This window comes from Falco punctatus (assembly GCF_963210335.1).
Source record: "Falco punctatus genome assembly, contig: scaffold_219, whole genome shotgun sequence".
NCBI classification, from domain to species: domain Eukaryota; kingdom Metazoa; phylum Chordata; class Aves; order Falconiformes; family Falconidae; genus Falco; species Falco punctatus.
The window spans coordinates 24,436-49,697 of record NW_027660111.1 but is presented as its reverse complement, the minus strand read 5'-3'; the positions used below and the strand labels follow the sequence as shown (position 1 = coordinate 49,697).

Here is a 25,262-nt window from a genome sequence, read left to right as displayed (position 1 = left end):
GCCCAGGCACCAGCACCCAGAAAGATAAATGGGTACTTCAGTCAGCAAACAGCACCAAAACACATTCTTCACAGAGGCTGAATTTCACAAGGTCTGATGTCTGGAGTTTTACTCTATCCTGTTTTCTTGGTGAGAAGACAGAGACGCAACTGCTGAAGCGGATCCAGGATTCCTACTGGAACCATAAGAGAAAGAGCTGCTCTCAGGAAGCCTAAAAGGAGAGACGGCAAGTGTCCAGAAAAGGTCTGGGAAGAAAACTAGCCAGGTACAATCAAGAAGTTGCCAAGTACCACATGGCACTGGCCAACAGACCTCAGAGGAACCTTTGCACATGCTGGAGTTAATCCAGATATGGAGACTATGGCATGATTCCCAGCAAAGAATCCCTGGGGGCAGAATGAAAGACCACCTCTGAACAACAGACTCTCAAAAAACTTGAGGGGAAAAAGGCTGAGAGAAAATCTCAGAGACATGACAGGATTTATGTTTTGTAGAAATATAAGCATGGGAAGTTTAAACTCACATATTTTTGTATTGGCAAGAGCGTAACCAGCAGGCAAAGGAAGGGATTTCTCACAGATATTTGGCACTGGTGACACAACTGGATACTGGGAACAGTTTGGGCTCCCAGGCACAAGACATTAACAAATTAGAGAAAATGTCATCCATAGGCCACCAAGACAGTCACGGGCTGGAGCACAGAACATATGAGGGTGGGCTGAGAGAGCTGGGTTTGTTCAGCGTGGGGAGAAGTCAGCAGACGGGGATCTTACCACTGCCTAGAGCTACCTAAAGGTAAGATGCAGAGAAGACTGTACCTAGAGCACTATGTTTTAACCTCAGCATTAGATCTTCACACAATAATCTGGCTATTTTGAGCACAGGGTTTGACCAGAGATCTCCACAGATTATTGCAATGTAAATTATTCTGACTGTATGTATGATGACTCTGCATGACACTCCAGCCATACCACTTACTGCGCAAAAACAGAAACATAATGCTTCAGTGAGAGCATCAGAGCAACTTGTTAAAACTGGCTGCAATTTAGGTTGACCTGGAGTAATCTTTTTACAAAATAGCCATAGCAACATGATATTAAACCTTGCTCTCAAACAGGTGTGACCACAGGATTTACAAAGCCAATAAGAACTAACTACCCAGATACATGCACTAATTCTCCAAGCACTTCTTTCTCATAAAACAAGATACAAAAGATACACTGAAGGAAATGCTTTTCTGTAGCCTTGGCCATTTTGGTTGCCAGTTTGCAAGCTTAAAGAAAAACTGTAAGACAGAGCAGTCTTTCTGACTACTGTTCATTTCTCCTTATGATTGTTCACGCAGGGTCATGACAGTAACAAGCTGGTAGAGAAGGAGAGTATTTTTGGAAAAGGAATTGCTGGTGGACACCAGCCAAATGACAGAGCAGTGTAAAACAGATGACACACATGTTTTGTCCAACAATTAACAAAAAGAGCCTGTCATGCGACAGCCACAGCTTTACCATTAGGTGGGAAGGGCATTATTCAGCTCTATTAACTACAAAATGAAAGAACAGGGAAAACAAGTAGCTTCTGCCTCAGAACAAGCAGCTCCTGCTGCCCCCTGCTGACTGAGGGCTGAGGTGAGCAGAGCTCAGGAGCCTGGTTTAGAGACATCTGTAAATACACATAGACTTCAGTATGTGTGAAGATTTAAGTCTGATGTGGCAACTTTTGTCATCTTCACAAAAAACTGAGGTGCTCAAAGCCAGAAACTAATGGAAGGGAAAGGACACTGTGGTCATGGATGCACTGACAAAATGAAATTGCTCAAATGTTTTCTCTTCATTTGTCCTAGATTTTACAAATGCTTCCAGTACACCAGCAGAGGACACATCATGAGCTGCTACCAGAGCTCTCACCTGGTCCTCAACTAATGATGCACCTGAAATGTTGTCTGCTGGAGAGGTGTTTGGAGGAAATACCGCTGTGCTCTTTTGCTGATGTTATACTTTCTGGAGTAGCTGGTATTGACCGTGATCAGAGACAACAGGTACCACTGGGCAGAAATCTGGTCTGCCTCAATTACCACACTGCCAGCCTTAGTAATGGGAAGGGGAAAAGCAGCAGCAAGGTTAGCTGCTAGTGCTGACCAAAATGAAAAAGAGCTTGGACACCCAGTAATCACCTCTCCTATTTCACCTTGGCTATAATCTCCTCAGAGGAAACGATGGAACAAATGAAGGCTGTAGTTGGCTGTGCACGGCACTCAGATATGGGACAGGTACAGTTGACAACCATGTTCTGTTCAATACGAGTCGTGAGATACTCACTCCAACAGGGCTGTGAAGGCAGAAAAGGAGAGATCAGAGCTAAACAGGAACTGCATCACCTGGGTTATGTGACCCTGGAAGCCCACCCCACCCAGAGGGTGCACAAAATCACCACAAACCATCGATAAGCACTCAAAAACACAAAAGTGACCCTGGAAGCCCACCCCACCCAGAGGGTGCACAAAATCACCACAAACCATTGATAAGCACTCAAAAACACAAAAGTGGGAACAGACTAATCAAGAGATAAAGTATCACAACAAACAAGGGAGCTGAGAAAAGAGAATGAATGAGCTCTGCGAAAATCACCCGGTAACAACTTCAGACGGAGAACAGCTGCTCCAACTAGGCAGCAGCAATTCTCTACAAAGTCACATGAGCCAAAGACCCCAGGACCTTCACCTTGCAGCAGTAGTGCATGCAGCAGAGGGTTGGTGGCTTCTCAGTGAGACACAGCTGGTTCACACAGACTGGGCAGTGGGTTCCTGGGCATGGTGGGGGCTGGGCATCCTGCACTTGCAGCCCTGAGGAGATGAGCAGTGTCTCACGGTTCTCCACATAGCACTGTATCAGGAAATCCACATTCCACCTGCAGTACATGAGGAGGTGCCGAGCAACATCATCTGAGATGCTCAGAGTATCCTGGACCTGCTGTACTGTCTGGTTCATGAGCAGCTTTGCCTCCTCTGGACTAAGTGTGTGCCCCATTGGCACCTGCAGCATTGCCATGAGAAAATCCTCCGACCTGCCTATGCCAGGATTCAACCTGACGTGGAGAAATGAGTCATGTCAATACAGGGTGGAGACACCTACCCCTCCACATCTGGTGACATGCATCCCTACCGATACAGGCAGTCTATGTTGTCCTCATTCAGAGATGCCTCTGGTGGCCTGCTCTGGAAAACCATCTGTGCCTGGCCCCCAGGAGGTGTTGTGGGTTCCGCAGAGATGTATTCCAAAACATGAGGCCTCTCCTCCTGGCGCCGGAGATAGCCCTGGCTCAGCAGGTGCAGGATGCAGGACAGCACGTCCACGCTGTGGCAGCAGAAGCTCAGGAACTGCAGCCCTGGCCCCAGCTCACCCTTCTGACAGGCATCAATCACCTACGGCAGCAAGGGAGACACATGTGGCAGTGCGGCGCAGCACCCAGCCAGCCCCTCTCTGCCCCTCAAGCCCTCCATACCCTGAACACCAGGTTGTCAATGTGGAGCTGCTTCTCCACCTTGAGGATGCGGGTGATGAGGCAGCAGAGGACATTCCTCTTCCTTTCCAGGGCGCTGACCTCAGCCCTCTCCGCCCGCAGGTACCTCTGCTGGGGCAGCAGCCTCAGGTGGCGGCCAGAGGAACGGGCCAGGGCTGCCTGGTTCAGCCGCAGCACATCTGGAGCTAGCGCCCAACCCAGGGTCAGCCGAGCCCTGAGCTGGGACCTGAAGGAGCCCCAGGACACACGTGTGGCTGTGGGACCCAGCCCTGGGCCTCCCACCACTGCCTTCACAGGTGCCACTCCCATCCCCATCCCCCACACACAGCCCCAAGCAGCCGCCACACGCACAACCCCCGGCCCCGGTCCCCAGCCCCACAGACCCGAGGCAAAACCCCCCACACTGACCCACGCGTGGCCCCACACACACCCCTGCCCACATGGCCTCAGGCTCCAACTGACCTGCACCCGGAGCGCTGACAGACTCGCCCCAGCCCATTGCTCCCCCTACGAGCTCAGGCACCCCCACCCCAGCACCCACTTGGGGCTCGGACCCGCACCGCCCCGGGGACCCCAGCCCCACACGCACCTCCCACAGCGCAGCTCCGCACCAGGACTCCCTCGCCGTGGGTCAGCGGTGTCAGCGCGTGGTGCACCAGGTCAGCAGGGAGCCCCGTAGCCTGCAGCAGAGCCTCCACAGCCACCTCCTGCAGGGGGGCGCGGGCAGGGAACGGCAGCCAAGACCCGCTGGCCGCTGGCCGCAGGCCCAGCCACACCAGGCAGGGGCCTGTGCCCCAAGAACCACTCGAGACCCCGCTGGAAGAGGGGACAAGGTCCTGCCACACTCCAGCATCTGCTGCCTCCCTCAGCCCGCCGTGGCCCCAGCTCCTACCTCAGCGCCGTTGAAGCACAGCAGGATGTACATCTGCAGCGTGGACACGTGGAGGACGCAGTCTCCAAACTGCAGCTCAGCATGGCCCAGCCACGTCCACTGCAGCCGACGGGGCTTCGTGCACTCCCAGCCCAGCTGGCTCTGGCCTGCCGGAGACAGCATCAGTGCAGGGCCGGGGGCCGGCCCCGCCAGGCTCTCCCAGCACAGCCCCGTGCTCCCACCACTTCTGGCTGAGCTGCTGTGGCCTGCTGTGGTGAGAGCTACACGCGTGCACGCTGCTGCAACACTCACGCCGCCTGCAGAAGTTGGCAAACTCATCCAGGGGCGAGCTCAGCGCCGCCGAGAAAAACCTCCCAGGTTCGTCCATGTAGCAGAATGGGGAAACGGGCCAGCAGTGCGGGGACAGGGCCAGCACCTTCACCTCCGGCTCATGTACCACAGAGACTGGCCCCAGTGTCTGGGCGTGCGGACGTGAGGGCAGCTCAGGATCCCTGTGAGGAACGCGGGCAGCCCTCAGCCTCCCCACCCCACCAACACACTCACCTTATCTAGCCCTGTGTCCAGCTCCAGCAGCCACTTGTCCTGCTCCTGCAGCTGGAAGAGGTAAAACTGCTGCTGGAGCTCCTCCGACTCAGCCAAGTTGCTCAGCATATCCTGGGGGAAGCGGCTGGGGAAGCACAGTCCGATCTGCTCCACGACGGCTCCTTCCAGCCAAGACGGCCCTTGTGCCAGGAGCCGGTCCCCCAGGTAGTGCCTGCCACAGCCGCCAGCATCACGTCAGGGGGCAGCCCGAGCCCCATGGCCATCAGCCACCCACCACGAGACCCAACATGGCCCCAGCCTCGCAGCAAGGCACAGAGCCCCGGCAGCACCCATCTCCCCTCCCTTCCGCCAGCAGGGAACGGGCGTCTACAGAAATGCAGTGCCCGGCGGGACCCCGCAGCCTTTCCCTCCGCACACCCACACAGGGAAAAGCCAAGCGGGAGCACCAGGAGCACCACTGCCACACCAGGCCAGGCTCAGCCACGGCCTCAGTGCCACCTCCACGCCACGCCAGCTGCACCAGGCCCTCTGGTTCTGTGGAGACACGGCACCCTCACCGGTAGAAGTGCTCAAAGGTGTGGGCGAGCTCCAGGCCACTGAAGACGACGAAGGGCTCCAGCATCTGCTGCAGCTGCTGCAGCGGCGCTGTGCTGCCCGCAGCCCCACGGAGCTCCTGGATCTGCCGGTCAAGGTAGCGGGCAAACTGCTCACTCACCTGCGGAGGGACAGGGCTGGCTGTGGAGGGGGCTCACTGGCTGCCCGCAGGGCCAGGCCGAAGGGAACAGCATGGGGGAGCAGCTGGGGAAACCCTGGGGCGCTCGGGCAGGGGCCGAGGGTGCCCAGGCACCCGCCCCAGGCAGCAGCGCTCCCTGTCTGGGGCTGACGAAGGGCAGGGCGCCATGGCTCAGCGGGGGGCCAAGGCACTGCCCACCCAGGGCTCACCCCGAGGCCGCAAGCCAGGGCTGCCTCGCCTGCTGCACCCGCGGCCAGCGAGGTCAGGGCCCAGCACCACTGCCACGCTCCCTCGACTCACATGCAGGGCGGTAAGGAAGGAGAGCTGCAGCAAAGCCCCTGCGAAGCCCTGGCCCAGGGCCAACACAAAGGCAGCCCGCTGCCCAAAGAGCTCCGCCGTGGCACTGCGCAGGCGCTGGTACAGCCTGCAGTATCGCTCCACCAGGTCTGGCGCCTGCCCTGCTGCCTCCAGGAACTGCTGCACCTGCAGGACACAGCACGAGAGAGGTAAGCCCGGCAGCAGGACACCACCAGAGGGGCGAGCCCCGCAGCGGGACAGGCCCGTGGGCCGTGGGAACATCCACAGCCTCAGCGTCGCTCTGCTGACACCAACTGCTCAGGTCCCAGCCAGGGGCTGACTAGAGGCCCCAGTGCTGCCATGGGCTACCGAGAGCTTGCGGCGAGCTGGGAGAGCAGGGGCAAGACAGAAGCGCAGCAGCAGCCCAGCAGGAAACACAGAGCCCGACGCTGTACCTGTCCCCTGGCCTGCAGCACCGCCAGGGTGGCGAGCACAGCGGGGCTGCCCCCACAGAGGCCAGGCAGTCCCGCACCCTCCCCACGCTCCCGGGTGACCACCGGGCGCCGCTCCCTTCTACACCTGCCCAGTATGGGGTCCCACACACACCCTGCGGCCCCCACGGCCGGCCCCCCACGCTCTACCTGCTGCTGCACCACACCACGCCAGCACTGCCAGATGCTCTCCAGGTCGCCCGACTTCACCACCGCCTTCGCAGCCCTGGCCGCCACCTCCTTGCTCTTCCCCTCCTTCCCGCCTGCCAAGGAACAGCCCCGGGCTGAGCCGGGCTCTGCGGGCAGGCCCTACATGCTGACCCACGACGGCCTCGCCCCTCTCCCCGCGGGGCGCAGAGCAGGGCAGATGCCAGGGAGCCATGGCTGCCGCAGGGACACGGCCACAAGCCTTCCCCAGCTCAGGGGCCTCAGGTGCCACAAGGGCCCCCTAAGAGCTCCCCAGCGGATCCCCACAGCCACCGCCCCCTGGACCTCTGGCCCACCACGCCCCAGCCCCCCAGGAGGGCAGCCCCTCGCTCACCAGCTGCTCTTGCCTCCTCCGGCTCTGGGCCGCCAGGGTCCACGTGCACCAGGAGCTGTGTCAGGCGCCGCACACGGGAACCAAAGACGGCACCGCAGCTTGTGGCATGGTGGGGTGGCTCCACGCTCTCCAGGTACTTGCTCAGCAGCCAGGCCAGGGGGCTGGCTCCCTGGGGGTCTGTGAGGCCAACCAGACTCAGAGTGGGGTGCCTCAGCCCGGGGCATGGCCCCCATAGGCCCGCGAGAGCGCAGGCTACCTGGGCTGGTGATGCTCTGCACCACGGGGTTCACCAGGGCCTCCCAGCACGTCCTGCCCAAGGCCCGGGCCGCCTCGTCGTCGGGAAGGAAACGGTCAGCAAAGCTCTGCTCATGCTGCAGCGCCCGGTTCAGCCTGCAACAGCCATGGGCAGCACACAGCACTGCTGCACGCCTCCGCCCAGCTGGGGGGACACCCCAGGCAAGCAGAGTGTGGCCATCGCTCCCTGCCCTGCCCCTTGCCAGGCACGATGGCTCAGCAGCCCCGCTTGCCCCCAGCAGCCAGGGACCCTCGCTGCCCCCAGGCCCTACCCGCACTGGGTCTCGGGGCCCTCGTGGGCCCCGTGAAACTGGGGCGCTGTGCAGCACCCGTGGCCGCAAGATCCTGCCTGTGCCTGACTGACCTCTGCCAGGTCGGGACGCGCTGGCCCCTGTGGGGCACCTCTCTGGTCTCTCTGGTGGGTCAGCCATGCCCATGTGCTCAACTTAAACCTGGGGGACCCCAGGGTGGCCCAGGCCCTCTGGGCACCGCCAGTGGCCAGGCAGGAACGAGGGCCCCTCCCTGCCCGGGGACGGCACAGCCAGGAGACAACTCACCTGCCAAAGAGCTGCAGCAGTCGTCCCCGGTCCTGGCAGATCTCCTGGCACCAGGCATGAGCCCGAGCGGTGCAGGAGAGGAACGTCCGCCGGCACAGCTGCTCCTTGAAGACGGGCCAGAAAGTGGGCTTGGGACCCAGCACCTCGATGCCACGCACACGTGTGTCAATGCCACCCTAGGGGACAGCGCAGCCCTCAGCTCCTCGGGCCCGGCCCTGACATCCCACGCTACCAGCTCCCCGGCCCAGCCCCCTGCTCCCCTACCTGCTGGCACCGCTTCACCCGGATCTGGATGATGGGCCAGAAGCGGGTCATGTTCTCCAGCAGGATCACTCTGCTGTCCGAGGGCAGGACGGTCACCTGCAGGCAGCCAGCGAGCCCTCAGCACGCCAGGCAACCAGTAGCAGCCACCTTGTGTGCCCCGCTGGCCACCCCCGTTAAAGCCACGGCCTCTGTCCCCCACAGCAGCCCCTATGCAGCCACAGGCCACCCCCTGCCAGGGCCCCACTCGAGGCTCACAAGCCCCGGCACCTGTGCCCAAGCCTCCAGCACCTGCTGCCTACAGCCAGGCAGCCCCCGCAGCACAGCTCCTGCCACCCCCGCTCCCTGGAGGGCACCTCTCGGGGCCCCGCACCAGGGCGAGACCTTCTCGGGGCACAGCAAGGACCAGCCCACCGCTCCCGCGGGGACCCACCGCCTGCGCAGCCCACGCAAGACTCACTGCATTCAGCTCGGTTCTGATGGTGGCAGGGCTGTCTCCCCCCAGCACCACAACGCGGGCCGGCATGTAGCTGGAGTCCTCGCTGGCCACCAGCATGCTCATCTCCCTGCAGCACAGCAAACACGGTGCTGCCCAGCAGCCCTCACCTCCCTGCCCTGGCCCCGGCCAGCCACACGCGCTGCTGCCCGCGTCCAGCAACCCCCACAGCGCAGACCACCGGGGCAGGGCTCACGCAGACCCCCAAAGGCCTCTTCTCCCCACGCAGCCGCTGGCCCTCCTGGCCCCGAGGCCCCCCAGCCTGACTGGCCCAGCCCCACCTGATCACCACACCGCACTGCATATGGACAGTGATGAAGTGGGAGCCGGTGCTGCCATTCGACTCCCAGTAGGTCTTGGGGTTCCTATCCGTCAGCTTGCTGGCCCGGTGGGGGTTGGAAGAGACCTGCACCTTCTCCCAGCACTTGTCCTCCTTCACCTCCACGCTGGAGCCTGCAGGGAGAGCACAGGGAGCCTCCAGCCACCTGGCCAGCACACGTCAAGCCACAGGGGCTCAGCTCTTGCTCCCCATGCTCACCTTTGCACAGGTTGCGCAGAAAGACGTCGAAGAAGGGGATGCTGATGGCCTGGTGGCTCCGGCGGTGCTCCTCAATCTGCCCCAGGACCAGCTATGGGACAGGGCCAGGCTCTTACCGGGCACCCTGGCTCCTCCTCCCCTCGCCCACCGCAGGGGCTGCGGCAGGCAGAGAGCAGAAGGCTGCCCCTTGGTGCCGCGGACAGCTGGACGGCCCCAAGACCCAGAGCCACAGTGCAGCCGGGCCTCCCCAGGCCCACCTGGATGCAGCCAGCCAAGATGCTGGTCGTCAGCTTCTTGTAGAGGCTGGCGTACTTCTCACAGTCCGTCACCAGCTCGAGCAGGGCTGGCGCCAGCGACGGAGCCGTGCTGTGCTTCTCCAGGGCTTTGGACAGAGCCTCGCGGGCGCCCACGTGGCACATCACCACCACGCAGTCCTTGCTGGTGGTGGCCAGGCGGTGCAGGAAGCCAATGACCTTCTGCACCACCTGCTGGGAGCAGGCAGCCGTCAGGGCCAGTGCCGAGAACCCACCAGGCCCCAGCAGCGGGCTGCAGCAGGGCTCCATCCCCGACACCCCACCACAGCAGCGCCTGCGAGAGCCCAGCCGGGCACGGCGCTGGGCATGCCAGCCACCGGGACGCAGCCGCCGCCAGGACAGCCGCTCCCCACCTCTCCCAGCACGTTTGCCACAACAAGGCCCAGCTGCCGCAGGCGGGGACTCTGCGTCACCAACGCCGGGCCCGGCCGACGCGTGGCACAGCCAGCAAAGATGCCCCTGCCTGCCGGGAGTCCCGGGGCCCCCTCACCTCCCAGTCACAGCTCTGGGCACTCAAGGAGGACAAACAGGGCTCCACACACTCGTGCCACGGCAGCACATCTTCCTGGTAACCATCCAGGAACTTGTTCAGGATCCTGAGTGACGGAGGGGCCCGCTCAGGCTGGGGCACACAGACAGCAGTGCCACAGGCAGCCCTCCTTCCCTGCCCCGCCTGGGGGGCCGGCACCCCACAGGCACTGGGAGCCAAGGCTCCCCAGGCACCACACACCCCCCACCAGCACCCTGCTGTCCCCACATGGCCCTGTGCCCCAGAACGCCCCAATCAGCACCCGCATATCTGCTGGCGTGCCCCTGCCCCTGCCCCTGGTGAAGAACAGCCCCACCAGGACCCACAAACACGTGCCATGTACCCCCAACATCACCACCAGCGCTCACACACACACACCCTGGACCCACCTGAGGATGCTCAGGCTCACAGCCTTCTCTGCCCGCAGCAGCTCAAAGCTGCGCAGCAGCAGCCTGAAGCACCTGCGGTCCTGCAGCAGCTGAGCCGCCTCGCCAGAGAGGATGGGGCCTTCACCACAGAGCTGCCGCTCCAGGGCCACCACCACGTCCTTGGACAAGACACTGTCCCCTAGGCTGCCCAGAAGCATCTGCACGTCCCTCACCTCCAGCGGGGCCTCTCTGCCTGCCACGACAAGGACACGTGGGCCCAGCCCAAGCACTTGCTCGAGAGGTGCCAGCAGGTTGCTCTGCCTTGGCAGGCAAGGTAGCCCTGCCTGCTGCGCCTGTGGGCCAGGGCATGGCGGGGGGTGCTACCTGCCACCTCCGGGCCCACGGGTAGCCGGTGCTCCGCAAGGCGGTTGATCACGCTGAGGGCCAGCATCGCATGAGGGCAGCCACTGCCCTGCCTGTCCCACCAGCAGCTCTGCAGCACTGCGGGGAGATCGCAGCTCACCAGCTGTTCCGCCAGGCCCCGGTGGCCGTCGATCAGCATGTTCACCACCAGCAAGCCGTTCTGCACGCCCGAGGAGCCCCTGCAGGGATGGAGCGATGTGGGCACCTTCCTCTACCAAGCACGCAGCCTCCCCTGCAGCCACCAGCCGCCTGCCCGCCCCACTCCATGCAGAGGGTACCCCCACCCCCAGCTGCTCTCCTCGCTCTGACCCTACCCGGGAACCCTCTGCATGGTGCTCATGGCCGCAGGGATGGCACTCAGCGGGCTTGCTGAGCCCTTGCCGGAGGCAGAGCCAATGCTGGCAAAGATCTCCCGCATCATCTGTGCATCGGCATGGTTCAGGGGCAAGGGATTTCCACTGGCACCGCCTGCCTCGCCGGCCACAGCTCCCACCAGCACCTTCAGGGCCTGCAAGGGCAACAGCAGTCAGGAGGGCGCTGGGCACCTCTGCCACACCTGGATGAGCCTGCAGCCTGCCCGCCCACCTACAACATCTCCTCTGTCACACTCACCGCCAGGCCAGCCTGCTGCACCACGGCGGAGGAGGCGTGCTGCTGCATGCAGGCCAGCACAGCCCGCACACCACCTTCCGTGGCAAACGGCACGCGCCACTCGTACTTCGCCATGAGCACAGGCAGCAACCGCAGCGTCACCACCACCAGGGCCTTCTCTGACACCTCAGCGCTCAGCAGCTCCACTGCCACCTTCACCAGCTTTTCCCTGCATGCAAAAGGACGCCTCAGGAGGAAACTCCTGGCACCGCTGCTGGCACGTCAGCACCTCGGGCCCTGCCAGCCGCCTTCTCCCTGCCCCCATGGCTCTACCACACCTGAGTCAGCCCCAGGAATGAGCCTGCCCGGGACAAAGGGACACAAGATCCGCTTCTCTTCTTGCCAGGCACACAGCATACCAGCTATCGCACTTCCACTGCCACCTCCAGTACTGTCCCCCACCCCACCGATACAGCCCTCGCCAGCCAGTAGGAGGGGTGCGCAACCCCTGGCTCACCCAATACTCCTGCTCCCCAGCCTGCCCAGGGATTTGCTGAATTGCTGCTCGAACTCGGGCTCAGCCTCAGGCTCCTCCTCCAGGATCTTCATGATGTGCTTGAGCCCAGCTAAGCGCAGCCCCACCTCTGAGCTGCTGCTCTGCACCACGTCCACCACAGCTGCAATCTCGGCCAGCGAGCCCCTCTCGCTCACCCCCTCGGAGCTGCCTAACACTGGCAGGAGGGAGGCAGGGTGCAGGCGTCAGGGCAGCAGTAACACCCCCAAGCAACTCCCAGGGTGCCACGCAACCACAGACCCAGCACCCACAGGCTCCCCCCTCCCCAGGCAGCCTCCGGGCACATGGCTCCCCATGCCCTGCCCAGAGCCTTCCTCCGTCGAGGCAATGGCAATGCCTCCAGCACCGTGCGTGTTCCCCAGTGCAAAGCAGGCAACTACCTTTGATCTGCTCCTCTGTCACCTCTGGGAAGAGCAGCCCTTCCCTCTCAAGGAGCTCACTGAACAGCTGCGAATCCGACTTCACTGCCACGACCGGGGCTTGGGGCGGCACTGGGGCTGCAGAGAGGTCTTCCTTTGCTGCCTTGGCCATCGTGGCTTCAGGGACGGTGCTCCTGCAGCCGGCACCCTCTGAGGACACAGCAGGGCTCCCCTTGCCACCCTGCCTGGCCCCGCTACCAAGGAAGTATTTGGCGTAGATGCGGGAGCCATGCAGGTCACGCTGGGCGCTGCCCTGGCACTGCTTCTCCAAGACCCGAAGCACCTTCTGGGCCAGCTCCACGGGCACTGACAGCTGGATCAGGGCTTCTTCGTCCATCTCCAACAGCTGGACAGAAGAGTTAAGTTAACCCTCGTGGACTCGCCACAGACCCCATGCCCTTCATGACGGCCAGTGCCAGAACAGACAGAAAGGCTGCACTGCCGGAGGCCCCCAGGGCCACTCCCCAGTGCCACCCTCCCCTGGCTGTCCCCAGCCCAACTGCCACCAGCCCACACCTCCCACCTGTACTCACCACCCAGTCACAACCAGCAGAATCACCCCATGGGCCCGCCTCGCCTACCCAACCCTCGCTGGACACAGTCACTCTTCCAGGGTCGGGGGAGACTGCACTTCCTCTCATCCCTCCCCACCCCTCTGCCGCGCCCAGCTCCCCACGCTTTCGCCACCCCCCACTCACCCTCCCGTTTCAGTCCCATTTCTGCCTCATCCAGGCTGTCACTGCACGGCTCACAGCTCACGCTGGCCGCTGCCTCCTCTGGGGCTGGCCCCTCCCCTAACATTCTCCCTCACTCCCTCCCCCTCCCGTGTCCCCCCACTGCAGGCTCTGGCCCATACCTGCTCCGCCTGCTCCTGATGGATGAGACAAATGATCTCTTTCTGCTCCTGCTCTTCCAGCTTCTTCACAAAGAAGAGCAGCTCCCACCACTCGGCACGGCTCAGGGCCTCTGCAGCCTTGGTCGGCTGCTCCCCCAGGTAAGGCAGGGAGTACAGCCCCGCAAAGGGCTTGCAGAAAAATGGCTGCGCAACTGCAGGAGAGCAGAAAGAGGAAGGGCACTGTCAGCTCTGCCAGTGCCCCCATCCTCTGCTGCTCACCCCACACTCCCCAGGGAAAGAGCTCATGTGGACCCTCTGGGCAGAAGAGGTCCCCACTGCCCCCATGGCCTGTTGCGGCGGGGCAGCGAGAGAAGGGGAACATGCTGGGAGGAGACTTTAGAAGCTGTAGAGATGGGGACTGCCATCTTCACTTGAACCTCTGTAGAGGCTACAAGGCTGTAGAACAGAAAAAGCACACGCTCAAAATGGGTGCCTCTAGCTCACTGCTCCCCCAACCTGTTCCCGTGGTGCCTGGACCAGCTAGAGCAATGCACTTGGACACCCAGCACCAGCAGAACCCACAGTGCCAGCATGCGGCTGCAGAAGAGGAAACAGAGCTGGCCCAAGATGCCGAAGGAATCAATGGACAGGAAGTTAATTCTACCATGAGCTTCCCTCTTTTCCAAATTTTGCCTGCTAGGTTACAGGGCAAACAGTTACAGCCAAAGGCAAAATGAGACTGCAGAGATACCACGCTCCTTTTAGCTAATGTATCCAAAACAGAGAGAGGGAGGTAAAAATCCATTATGTAGGTTAGCTATTCCCTAGGTAATTTAGAAAGAAGAGCCAAATCAACACTTGCCGATATCTGCTATCTGCTAAGCAACAACTTGCAGCACTCTCTGCAAATGCAAGGTGGGGAACATTCACCACCTCAAGACTCAACAGAAAAGGGCCAGACTCACTCCAAGAGGCTCAAGCATGCTAAGAGCAACTACATACATGGCTTATTAACCAAGTCAGTCAACATGACCTAATTTATCCAAATGCAGAGATCCAAAGCAGAAAACATTTACTTTTTAAATTCAATTTCTATGTGGGATATGATGACCGGAAAGAGTTTTACATGGAATGAAACAGAGCCCATGCTTCTACCAAAAATTAGAGAGACCAAGAAAAAAGGCAAAGTCTAAGTTTGGCTTAACTTAGCCACTTCAAACTGCTGTGCAGTTAAGTCTTTAGTTACAAGAGGCAGATGCCATTAAAGAAGCCATCTTTTCAACTGGCAATAAGACTATTTTTGAAGTGGCTAATTAACTGCTGATCTTATGTATACTGTCTCTTGCAGCAGTGAAATCCAAATCACTCTACCCAAAAGATCTCCTACAAGATCACAGGTGTGATAAAGGAGTTACTTTAACAAGTTTTCTTGGCCAGAGTCACATCAGACACGAAACAAGAAAGGCGTATCTGAGATCTGCATCTTCCCTTTTATCTTCTCCCATGGCAAGGGAGATGTCGTCAAAGGATTTCTAGGAGATTCTGCATGTGTCTTACAAAAACAGTGCATTTAATGCTCACGTTGCCCAAAACTGAGCAGCATCAAGTTAAGCAAACTGTTGACATGTTAATGCTTTTAAAAATCCACATCACTTATTTAAGGGGATCTGAGGGTCCCTAAAGCAGCTTGATCTCAGAGATTTTCTACATTCCTGTTTTGGAAGTTTGTTCAGTTAATTCAAATACACATTTTTGACAGTCACAGTTTAAATCAAATTATATGCTTTTTATATCATTACTTTTATCATGTCATGACAGAAGTCTAAGATTCAAAAATACTCCATGCAACCACAAGCCATGTAATTACTTAACCAGCTCTACATGGTCATACAAACTAAAAGCGTACTGCTTTCTAAATCCAACCTGCTACTTGCTATATGCTTAGCCATATAAAGTTCACCGTTCAAAAATATGCCACAGCAGAATCAGAAAGAGGCAATTCAGCCACACACATGCAGCACAGTCTCACCTGTGTCTAGATTAAAGCTCTCTGATAGACTGTATGCTTTTTCCTGAGCAGCAGGATCCCCCCACTGGTCTCCAAAGCCAATAATCTCCAACATGTGCCAACGCATCCAGTAGCTCTGACCTGTTGACTGCCATAAAACCTGTGGGCGAAATAGATGCAGATGATCAGATTTGCTCACTCCTCATGCTACATTTGTCTTCCTATTTCCCAAATGCATGGAGAGAGCAAGTACTGTTCAAGTACAAGACCACCTAATTCATAAAAAGATTTCACTGCACACATTGTCTGATTGTCAAGCACACCATCTTTATTAACTTGTTCTTCTGGTTACAGCTGGATCTTTATTAAAAGAACCACCAACATAGTGCCTGAAACCACTACAGATCTCATCTAGCACAGCAGCAGCGACAGGAATGCATCTAGTTAAGCATGCCTGTTCAAAAAGTGCCCGTCAGCAGGTGCCTTGGGAAAAGCATAAAAAGGAAGAACATAACCAACACTAGAGGCAGACAAGCTGTATATAAAGGGTCTTCAGGCACAAACCACTGGGTGAATGCAAGTGTAAGGAAAACTATTTTTCCTACTCTGACTTTACCTTCTATTGGTTATGCTTTTACACCTTGGTCATTCACCAACCCTTTCAGACAGGTTTTGGGCTCTTGACAAGCATGTCTCAAAGGTGGCAATTGTTTCCTGTGCTTTATCCAGATTGCCTCTCAAAATCAAAACGATTTTTGTATGGCTTCCCATACCATAGTTTCAACATTTAACCTTCTGAGCAGAAGTACCCAGCAACAGCAAGAAAATCATGCCAATAACATTAAAAAAAAAAAATCCAGCAGAAAAACATATGGCTTGCCTGATTCACTGAGCTTTTTTGGAGTTACACCAGTACTACCAGGACTCCATCATGCTGGACAGATAAAGATGCTGAGAAACTTTAAGAAAGCACTATGTGGAAGAAAACAGAGTTAAACTCTAAACACAACACCGATTAGTCTTCAATGAATCCCTGACCTAAACAAATTATGTACTAAATATCATCTCAAAGGAGTCATGGAAAGATATGACTGAAAGACCAGATACAAGAGTGAAATTTTCTCTTTGGGGAGGCAAAGAAAACATCAGAAAACAGGGCAACAAAGGAAAGATGAGAGGAGGCAGGAGACAGACTCATGATGGATTGGCCCCAATCAAAAATGTACATGAATTTGTGTTTTGCACACAGAAGACTGGTAGCAAGCCTCAGGCAGGATGAGCTGCAAAAGCAGAACTAATCGAAAAGGAAAGGATCAAAATTTTAACAAAGACGAGGGAGAAGCAGTTCTTGTAACTTGAATTCACTAGTCGCCATGCAAGGCAAGTGCAATACACAAGATAAGAAAGAGGAAGAGATAAAAATCAAGTTTCCCTTCAGAGAGAGACTTGATGGCAAAGGCCCACCAGAAAAGAAACAATGATCAACAGATGTCATTACAAAGATGATTCTGAGATATCAGATTCCTGGTATCTCCCTGCGGAAAAAAAACCTCACTGAATGCTCCGACTCACAAGTTTTTCACATAACTCCAGGGCACTGCTACAGACACACAGATATGAACTTAAAAGATCAGCATAAAGATTAACATTCCCAGAGATTGCAAGTATATTCCCAACTTCCTAGACAAACTGGAGGGCAAGACACATTAACAACGGCAGAAATTAGGTACTTCCAAATGTAACAGCCAAAAAACTTCTTCACCAAATATTTATTACCATTTAGATCTGGTTTTGCCAGTGGTGTAAGCCTTACAGAAGAGTGTTATTGAAAATAAACCTGGATGGAGCAACTGCAAATTCACTCAATGTAATTAAATAAAAAAATAGATGAGAAGGAACCCAGTGGACCAGATGGACAAAGGGAATGAAAGTTAACAGTACACTTCAGCTCAACAGTGAATAAAAAAAACCTCTGAAATCTACATCACAGGCAACAGGAGAAAAATGTGAAAGGATCTTGGTGCTCTTTCCTAGTGCCCAGTTACATTAAGAGTAAAAGCAAGTACAAGCTTATAAGAAATAGAAAACAGAATTTCAGAAAAACACAGATCTTAGAAATCAAGGAGCATAAGGACAAAGAGAAAATTAGTAGGAAACATGCTTCCTTTGCACTCTATCTTTACAGACTGGGTTATAAAGGACAAAAGGTTTATCAACCACTTAAGACGCAAAGCAGTTATTCATTTGAGGGGGCCTGCAATGAAAAATCACCTATGCATGGTCCAAAACTAGAAGAGTATTTTACTTACATATTGAATATACACAAAAGAAAGCAAAACAAACTGATACCAGGTAGAGGGATACAAATCCACAATTTGCCACAATTGAGAAAGAAGGAAAATTCCGTTTGGAGGAGAGAGATGAGAGACATGCCAAGTAATCTGACAGAAGCCCCATTAGAAAGCGGGAAGGATTGAGGTAATTCAGTGGTGTTTCCATGTGACTGACAAACACTATAGCCAGTGCTTCTAGTTCAAGAAAAAAAAAAATTAAATAAATCATCACTACAGCTTCACTACTTTGACTTCAGTAGCATGCAAACCTTTAAAGCACACTTTAGTGGAAAGAATAACTGAAAGTGATCAAGATAAACAATAAATTTGAATTAACAGGTAAACTTGCTTCAAGTTTCAATTCTGACAGATTGATACATTAGCTTTCTTTGCTGAAGTAACTGATTTTTGAAGACTAAAAAAGAGATAATATCAATTGTCAACTTCAGTAAAGCACTGGGTATCAAACGGTAAATTATTAAAGCAGAGAAGAAAGTGATTAAGTAGAGGAACTGTGGGCAAGAAATCTGCTCAACAGAACCCAAGAACTTAGGAGTATGAAAGGGAAAGAACGGGACTAGAAGAAAGTGCAAATAAGACGGGCAAGCCATATTTACACAGCACATGCTGCCCTAACAGTTATGCTCTCCCCATGCAAGCGTATACCGGTAATATCCACCACCAAACAAGCACATAAGGCTGGAATCATCCCTTCTTGCACATGCACATTTTGGAGCATTTTAAGCTGCTGGTTTAAATTACATCTGCAAGAAATGCTCCAAAACTAGAAGGCAGTTAAGGAGCCTGGACCAAAGTAAGTTTAAGTTACTGAAAGGCAACTGGAAAAATTAATCCTAAAACCAGTTCTGACTGAATAAACAAAAGAGTATCAGAAGGAAGAAGCAGTCTGCAACCAGCTGAGGAAAAAACCCAAAAGAATAGTCACACAATTTCCCTGCACACAAGAAAGCAAAGAGAGACAACAGGAGAAAAGAAGTAAGTCAGTGTTCAGTGTCCTTAATTGGCTAATTTTTATTTGGCTGTACGTGAAAACAACGACATTACACAAAAAAAAATGGGTTGTAGCCCAAGAAGGCTAGAGAGTCTCATGCTTAACAAAAGCTGAAAGTAGATTCAAAGGAGGTGGCCTTCAAGCCTGAAGAACATAACGTCAAATTCTCTGCCTCCTTCTCAGGAAAGGTTGGCAATTAACAGCAAGAGAGATTTGGAAACAGTGTTAGGAAGTCATGCATTTCTACACATACCAGAGTGAGGCTTTTCGGCTATTGATTTTTTAATACCAGCAAACAAGAGCTGTGTGGTAGCATGGCACTTAAATCTATTTGCAGGCTATCTATATCCACAGAAATCAGCTTGAAGTAGGGAAGCCTTTGAGCATAGGCTGAAGTGGCACCTGAAGTACAGCTATGACCAACTGAAGTGGCCTCAGACCTCCCTATTTATCATCTGCAAAAGCAAAGTACGCACTTCTGCAAATTACTTGGGGGAGAAAAATCAAAACAAAACAAAAAACCCAAACCCACAATTGCACACACTAACACCTGCATAGTGGTTACGGTTTCTTATTTTACTGGTTACTATCTCAATTTAATTAAGATTTCATGAACTGAATTATACCTGTTTGCAGCCAACACAGTGCTGGACTGAGCAGAGGATACGAGCAGAGACAGTCCTCAACGTACGGATGACAGCCAGCTAAAGATTGATTTTCAAGAAATCACGCCTCTAGCTGCAGTGTTTGGGAAGCTCAAAAGCATGGCTAAAGTGCAAGATCAGCAGACAGCCTGCAGAAATAACCATACATAGATCTCATGCACAAAGCTCACCAGCTCCATGCTGCATAGTCAAAACAAACTCTCAGCTCTCGCTGAATGTACCTAGCCTTCAGGACTGAGAAGAAAGTTTCAAGAAAAAGGTCTAAGCAGGAGCAAATACCTCCCCAGCCCACAAAAAGGCTGCAACAGCACTTAAATGCTCTCCCACCCTCAGGCCTGAGTCCAAGCCCTGCCACTCCAGTACTGACCCACACGAATGCAGGATGTTCTGGAACTGGTATAGGCTGAATGCCTTAGGCCAAGATTTGGAAATCAAGCCAACAAAGGGAACATGTGGTTAGTGTTTACTACAGGCTGCTGGATCAATGGGGGGCTACTGACAAAGCCTTCTTACACAAGCTACAGGAGGGATTGTGTTTACAGACTCTCATCCTACTGGGAGCCTTCAACCACCCTGACAACTACTGGAAAAATAGTACGGCAAGCTGCAGGCAATCCAGGAGACTCCTAGAGTGCACTGAGGATAACTTCTTAGGATGGGTAATAGACAGCCCTACCAGAGGAGATGCATTACTGGACTTGTTGGTCACCAACATAAGTGAGCTTACCACAGACACTAAGATTGGAGGCTGCCTGGGCTGCAGTGATCATGCACTGGTGGAGTTCACAGTCCTGAGGGATATGGGACAGGCAAAAAGTCAAGATCCTGAATTTTAGGAAAGCAAACCTCCAGCTGTTCAAGGAGTTAATAACACTCCCTAAGAAACTGTGCTCAGGGACAAGGGAGCAAAACAGAGCTGGCAGACCTTTAAGGGCACTTTCCATACAGCACAAGGGCTCTCGATCCCCACACGTTAGAAATCAGGAAAGGAAGGCAAGAGACCAGCATAGATTAGTCATGACCTGCTGGTCAAACTAAAGGGCAAGAAGGAAATTGAATGCACATACAGTGGAAGCAGGGACAGGTATCCTGGGAAGAGTATAGGGGCATTGCCCAATGGTGTAGGGATGGGGTCAGGAAGGCCAAGGTGCAGCTGGAGCTGAACTTGGCAAGGGACACAAAGATTAGTAAGAAGGGCTTCTGTAGTATGTCAGCCATAAAAGGAAGGTCAAAGAAAGCGTATACACACACACACAGAGCAATGAACAAGACTGGCAAACTGGTAAAAACAGATGAAGAAAAGGCTAAGATACTCAACAACTTTTTTGCCTCAGTCTTCACTGGCAATCTCTCTTTCCACACCGCCCAAGCAGACAGACCTCCAGGCAGGGACTGGGACATCAAAGTCCCTCCCACTGTAAGAGAAGATCAGGTTTGAGACCACCCAAGGAACCTGAATATACATAAGTCTATGGGACCGGAGAAGATGCATCACGGAGTTCTGAGGGAACTGGCCGATGTAGTTGCCAACCCACTCTCCAAGATATTTGAAAAGTCACGGCAGTCAGGTGAAGTCCTTGGTGACTGGAAAAAAGGGAAACATTGCACCCACTTTTAAAAGGGGTAAAAAGGAGGACCCTGGGAACCACCAGCCTGCCAGCCTCACCTTTGTGCCTGGGAAAATCATGGAGCAGATCCTCCTTGAAGCTATTGTTAAGGCACATGGAGGACAGAGAGGTGATTCAAAACAGCCAGCATGGCTTCACCAAGAGCAAGTCTTGCCTGACAAACCTTCTGTGATGAAGTGACTACATCAATGGGCAAGCAAAGAGCTACGGATGTCATCTGTCTGGACTTCTGTAAGGCTTTGGACATGATCCCCCACAACATCCTTCTCTCTAAATTGGAGAGAGATAGATTTGATGGATGGACTGTTCAGTAGATAAGGAATTGGCTGGATGATCGCATCCAGAGAGTAGTGGTCAATGGCTCAATGTCCAGATGGAAATCAGCGATGAATGGTATCTGTCAGGGGACCATTTAGTATCTTCATCAGTAACATAAACAGTGGGATTGAGTGCACCCTCAGCAAGTTTGCAGACAACACCAAGCTGAGTGGTACAGTGGACACACCTGAGGGACAGAAAGGACCTGGACATGGTCAAGAAGTGGGCCCATGCGAACCTCATGAGGTTCGACAAGGCCAAGTGCAAAGTCCTGCACCTGGGCCGGGGTAACCTCCAGTATCAATACCAGCTGGCAGATGAACAGGTTGAGCGTAGTCCTTTTGTGGAGAAGGATTGGGGGTACTGGTGGATGAAAAACTGGACATGAACCAGCAATGTGTATTTGCAGCTCTGAAAGCCAACTGCACCCTGAGCTGCAAAAAAGGAAGCATGGCCAGCAGTTTGAGGAAAGTGATTCTGGTACTCCATACTGGTGAGACTCCACCTGGAGTACTGCATCCAGCTCTGGAGCCCCCATACAAGAATGACTTGGACCTCTCACAGTGAATCCAGAGGAGGGCCACAAAAATGATCAGAGGGAAAGAACAACTCTCCTGCAAGGAAAGGCTGAGAGACTTAGGGTTTGTGCAGCCTGGAGAAGACAAGGCTCCGGGGAGACCTTATAGCAGCCTTTCAACACTTATAAGGGGCTTATGAAAAAGATGGGGACAGATTTTTTAGTAGGGCCTGCTGCAATAGGACAAGGGATAATCGTTTTAAACCACAAGAGGGTAGATTCAGATTGGACATACGGAAGAAATTCTTTATGATGAGGGTGGTGAAACACTGGAACTGGTTGTCCAGAGAGGTGGCAGAAGCCCCACCCCTGAAAACATTCAAGGTGAGGCTGGATAGGCTCTCAGCAACCTCCTCTAGTTGAAGATGTCCCTGCTCATTCAAGGGAGATTGGACTAGATGACCTTCAACAGTCCCTTCCAACCCAAACTATTCTATGATTCTGATTCCTCCCTCTCCTCAAATATTGGTATTTCCCTGATCTCTGGCACAAACTTAGCAACTCAACTGCAAATATGCAGCTCTAACAACTCTTTTTCAACACAAACTCTCATTTAAGGTCTACTCACCTAAAGGGCATTCTTAAAGGGAAACAGGTCCTGGCATATACTTGCAGATAAAAGAAACAGATACGTAGGCCGTGTCCAACCCAATGAGAACAACAGTATACCGTAAGTATTGTTGCTCACATACCAAGGCTTAAGACCTTCAAGCACCTTTTGATGTGTTACTCATTTGTGCCAGCTAGCCTGTTCCCAGACCAACCCCAAGATCAAATTAGGTCGAGGGACTATTCCTGGGAGGCAGGTTTAGAGGTTAAGAAATCTCAGCACGACAGCCCCTACTAAACCAGACCAGCTTTCCTCAGGACCCGCACTTCCAGCTCTGAAAGGTGACTACTTTGCTAGGACAGATGTAGACAGTGTCCTAATTATGATACACATGTCATCCAACTTCCTGCACGTGAAGACATCACTCAGAAATCATCAGTCACTCCTGTCACCCCACCCCTGCCATCCAAGCCAGACTACTTACAGTAGTGACCTACCTGCACGGTCTGCATACTATTAGTGCTCCGAAGAAACGTGCCTTCCTCTCCAGCTCTAACATCACCACAGTCTTCCAGCAAGCGCACCCTCATGCCACCCACCAGGTTCGCCTGTAAGTACTCCACATAGCCATTGCGGTCTGCAAAGTCTGATGGGGTCAGGAAGGCACAACCCTGCTTTTTGCAATGACCATAATTTGAAGTGAGCACAGGCATTCGGGCAGCAGTGCAGGCTGGGGTCTTGGGCTGGAAGATGGAGCGGGTGGTGCGCGGCCGCAGCTCCTGTTGGGGCAGCAGCTCTGGCTTGTGGCTGGGGTCCCAGCCCATCACGTGCACCACCTCCAAGATAAGGTTTGCCATAGCCATGCTGAATTCAAACTCCTGCTTCACACGGCTCCTCTCCTCAGGGAGCAGGCTGGGCACAGCGCAGTTCTGCTGCTCCCATCCCTGCTCCATGCCACTGCTGAGCTTGTCCATGAGAGAAGTGACACACAGGTAGCGCTTCACCAGGACGAACAGCAGCTTCCCAGGGATCTGCAACGAGCGCAGCTGTCACACTCTAGCCTGCACAGTGCTTCCAGACCCCGGCTCTCTCTGAGCCACCAGACCATCCACAGTCAGGTTCCCACGACTGCTCCAGACCAGCAGGCAGCAGCAGAGACCTCTCAGCCCACCCTCATCTCCCTGCTCAGAGACAAGGCTCCCCACACGCCTCTCCACCACACCCCAGCCTCAAGCCAGGCCCACATCCTGTGCCAGCTCTCCCAGTGCTGTCCGGCTCAGCTGCCCACTGCCAACTACCCTCCTGTCCCAAACAAGGACACCAGCTCTGGTCCCCGACTCCCACCTCTCCTGACCCCTAAACCCCACAGGCCCAGCCACTACCTGCGGAAGGTGAATCCCCTCAAAAGACATGCACTGCTCTTCAGAAGACATCATCTCAGCAAACAGCTCCAGCAAGGTGTAGCGACCGTCAAAGTCTACATACTGCTCAATGCCATCCTGCTGGCTCAGAGACAGCAGGACATAGGCCCGACTCCCTGCAACAACAACAGAAACTCTTTAGGCCCCATGAAGACAACCCTCATGCCACCCTCCCTGAGCAAGACAGACCTGCATGCAAGGAACAGCCTGGCTGCTCAGCGTAACCTAGAACCGTGTTCTGTCCTTTAACCTGGACGGGCAACATTTTACTCCGTTAATAATGCTGTGTTTCTTCCACCCCTAAAGCTGCAAGATTCCCCCAAAGAAGCAACCCCAAATAACTGGCTCCCAAACAGGGCTCCAGGGAATAGTGGAGTTAAGTCTTAACCTGAATCAGCCCCCACATCTGCCCCACTGGAGAGCCACATGAACTCAGGCACTAGGGCAGGGAAAGCCAAATGTCTTGTGGGACACACCACCAGCAGCAACCTTCCAGTGCACCCAAGCCTCATCAGACACTTCGGAGCGGTGGCAGCTCCTCTCAAATGAGAGGACTGGGTGAGGACCAGGCCTCCACCCACCTAAGGAATAGCTCCCTGCCAAGAACAGGCCAGACACTTTCCAACTGACAGCATGCAGCAGAGACACCCCAACACTCTGTCACGTGCCCTGGCATAAGTCCTCCTAACAGTTAATCAGCATCCCAGCTCAGGAACCTGTCAGGGGAAAGAGCTCCCAAGTCTTAGAGCACCACAGACAACTACGATTGAGGAGCCCTTTGGAAGCTCCAGTCTGATTCTTCCCCTTTTGCCAACAAGCCCCTCGAGACACACTGCTTCCTAGGTACCCCACACCTACAAAAGGACTGGCACCCCTCAGCTGCCCAGCAGCACCTCCTCAGTGGCACTGAGCGGTAGCAGCCCCCACCTGCATCATGTGAAGCCAGGGCCCTTAGCATCTTGCCAGCACTGCGGCGGATTTGCTTCTCCTTGTGGCACAGCATCTTCATCAGCAAGTCGAGGGCTCCCGTCTCCTTGAAGGCACCCGCTAGTGAGCCAATGCTGGCGTACGCGCTCAGCACGTGGATGGTGTTGAGAATGGAGGACTCAGGGGCCCCGGTCTCAGCCATCTGCCGGCCAGCTCGCTGCACCAGGCTCCTGACATCAGCCTTCATCTCCAGCAGCGAGGCTTCATCCAGTGGGACTTCTGCAGCAAATGGGCTGGCTGCCTTCTCCTCTTTCACCCACTGCCCTTCCAGCTTCCTCTTGCCCAGCAGCGCCGGGCAGCTGGCACAGACCTCTTCTGCAGACATCCACATCAAGATGTTCTCTGGCTTGGTCTCTGCAGAGGAGGCACTGCTGCCTCCCACTGCTCTCTCTTCCAAGCTGACAATACTCCACTGGATCAGGTATTCAGGCTGGCCATCATGGCCCCGACGCTGCCGGAGCAGCTCCCCCGGGTAAGCCTGTAGTTTGGGTCCCAGGTGCACGAGCAGGTTGCCATTGTGCCTCTCGTTCACCATGACAGGAACTGTGCCT

General features: G+C 54.7%; 1 protein-coding gene across 4 annotated transcripts in view; it reads right to left on the bottom strand.

The window, feature by feature from the left end:
• Positions 1 to 25,262, bottom strand: part of LOC308057990 (cullin-9-like) — a 35,288-nt gene that overhangs the window by 8,090 nt on the left and 1,936 nt on the right. For 2 of the 4 annotated variants that reach the window (XM_080411989.1, XM_080411990.1), the window contains exons 2-32: positions 24,652 to 25,260; positions 23,686 to 23,840; positions 22,801 to 23,334; positions 15,242 to 15,380; positions 13,234 to 13,424; positions 12,339 to 12,723; positions 11,902 to 12,115; positions 11,406 to 11,613; positions 11,108 to 11,301; positions 10,755 to 10,972; positions 10,392 to 10,623; positions 9,964 to 10,069; positions 9,417 to 9,647; positions 9,160 to 9,250; positions 8,903 to 9,074; positions 8,586 to 8,691; positions 8,129 to 8,224; positions 7,865 to 8,040; positions 7,270 to 7,403; positions 7,014 to 7,190; positions 6,623 to 6,735; positions 5,985 to 6,167; positions 5,509 to 5,666; positions 4,952 to 5,162; positions 4,700 to 4,865; positions 4,409 to 4,554; positions 4,106 to 4,223; positions 3,499 to 3,701; positions 3,159 to 3,418; positions 2,718 to 3,081; positions 2,185 to 2,325 (exon numbers count right to left, since the gene is read on the bottom strand). In XM_080411989.1, coding sequence (XP_080268115.1) covers positions 2,185 to 2,325; positions 2,718 to 3,081; positions 3,159 to 3,418; positions 3,499 to 3,701; positions 4,106 to 4,223; positions 4,409 to 4,554; positions 4,700 to 4,865; positions 4,952 to 5,162; positions 5,509 to 5,666; positions 5,985 to 6,167; positions 6,623 to 6,735; positions 7,014 to 7,190; positions 7,270 to 7,403; positions 7,865 to 8,040; positions 8,129 to 8,224; positions 8,586 to 8,691; positions 8,903 to 9,074; positions 9,160 to 9,250; positions 9,417 to 9,647; positions 9,964 to 10,069; positions 10,392 to 10,623; positions 10,755 to 10,972; positions 11,108 to 11,301; positions 11,406 to 11,613; positions 11,902 to 12,115; positions 12,339 to 12,723; positions 13,234 to 13,424; positions 15,242 to 15,380; positions 22,801 to 23,334; positions 23,686 to 23,840; positions 24,652 to 25,246 — 6,417 coding nt within the window. In that variant the 5' untranslated portion in view covers positions 25,247 to 25,260. The remainder of the gene's footprint in view (positions 1 to 2,184; positions 2,326 to 2,717; positions 3,082 to 3,158; positions 3,419 to 3,498; positions 3,702 to 4,105; positions 4,224 to 4,408; positions 4,555 to 4,699; positions 4,866 to 4,951; positions 5,163 to 5,508; positions 5,667 to 5,984; positions 6,168 to 6,622; positions 6,736 to 7,013; positions 7,191 to 7,269; positions 7,404 to 7,864; positions 8,041 to 8,128; positions 8,225 to 8,585; positions 8,692 to 8,902; positions 9,075 to 9,159; positions 9,251 to 9,416; positions 9,648 to 9,963; positions 10,070 to 10,391; positions 10,624 to 10,754; positions 10,973 to 11,107; positions 11,302 to 11,405; positions 11,614 to 11,901; positions 12,116 to 12,338; positions 12,724 to 13,233; positions 13,425 to 15,241; positions 15,381 to 22,800; positions 23,335 to 23,685; positions 23,841 to 24,651; positions 25,261 to 25,262) is intronic. The other 2 variants (XM_080411991.1, XM_080411992.1) reach the window with 1 other exon arrangement.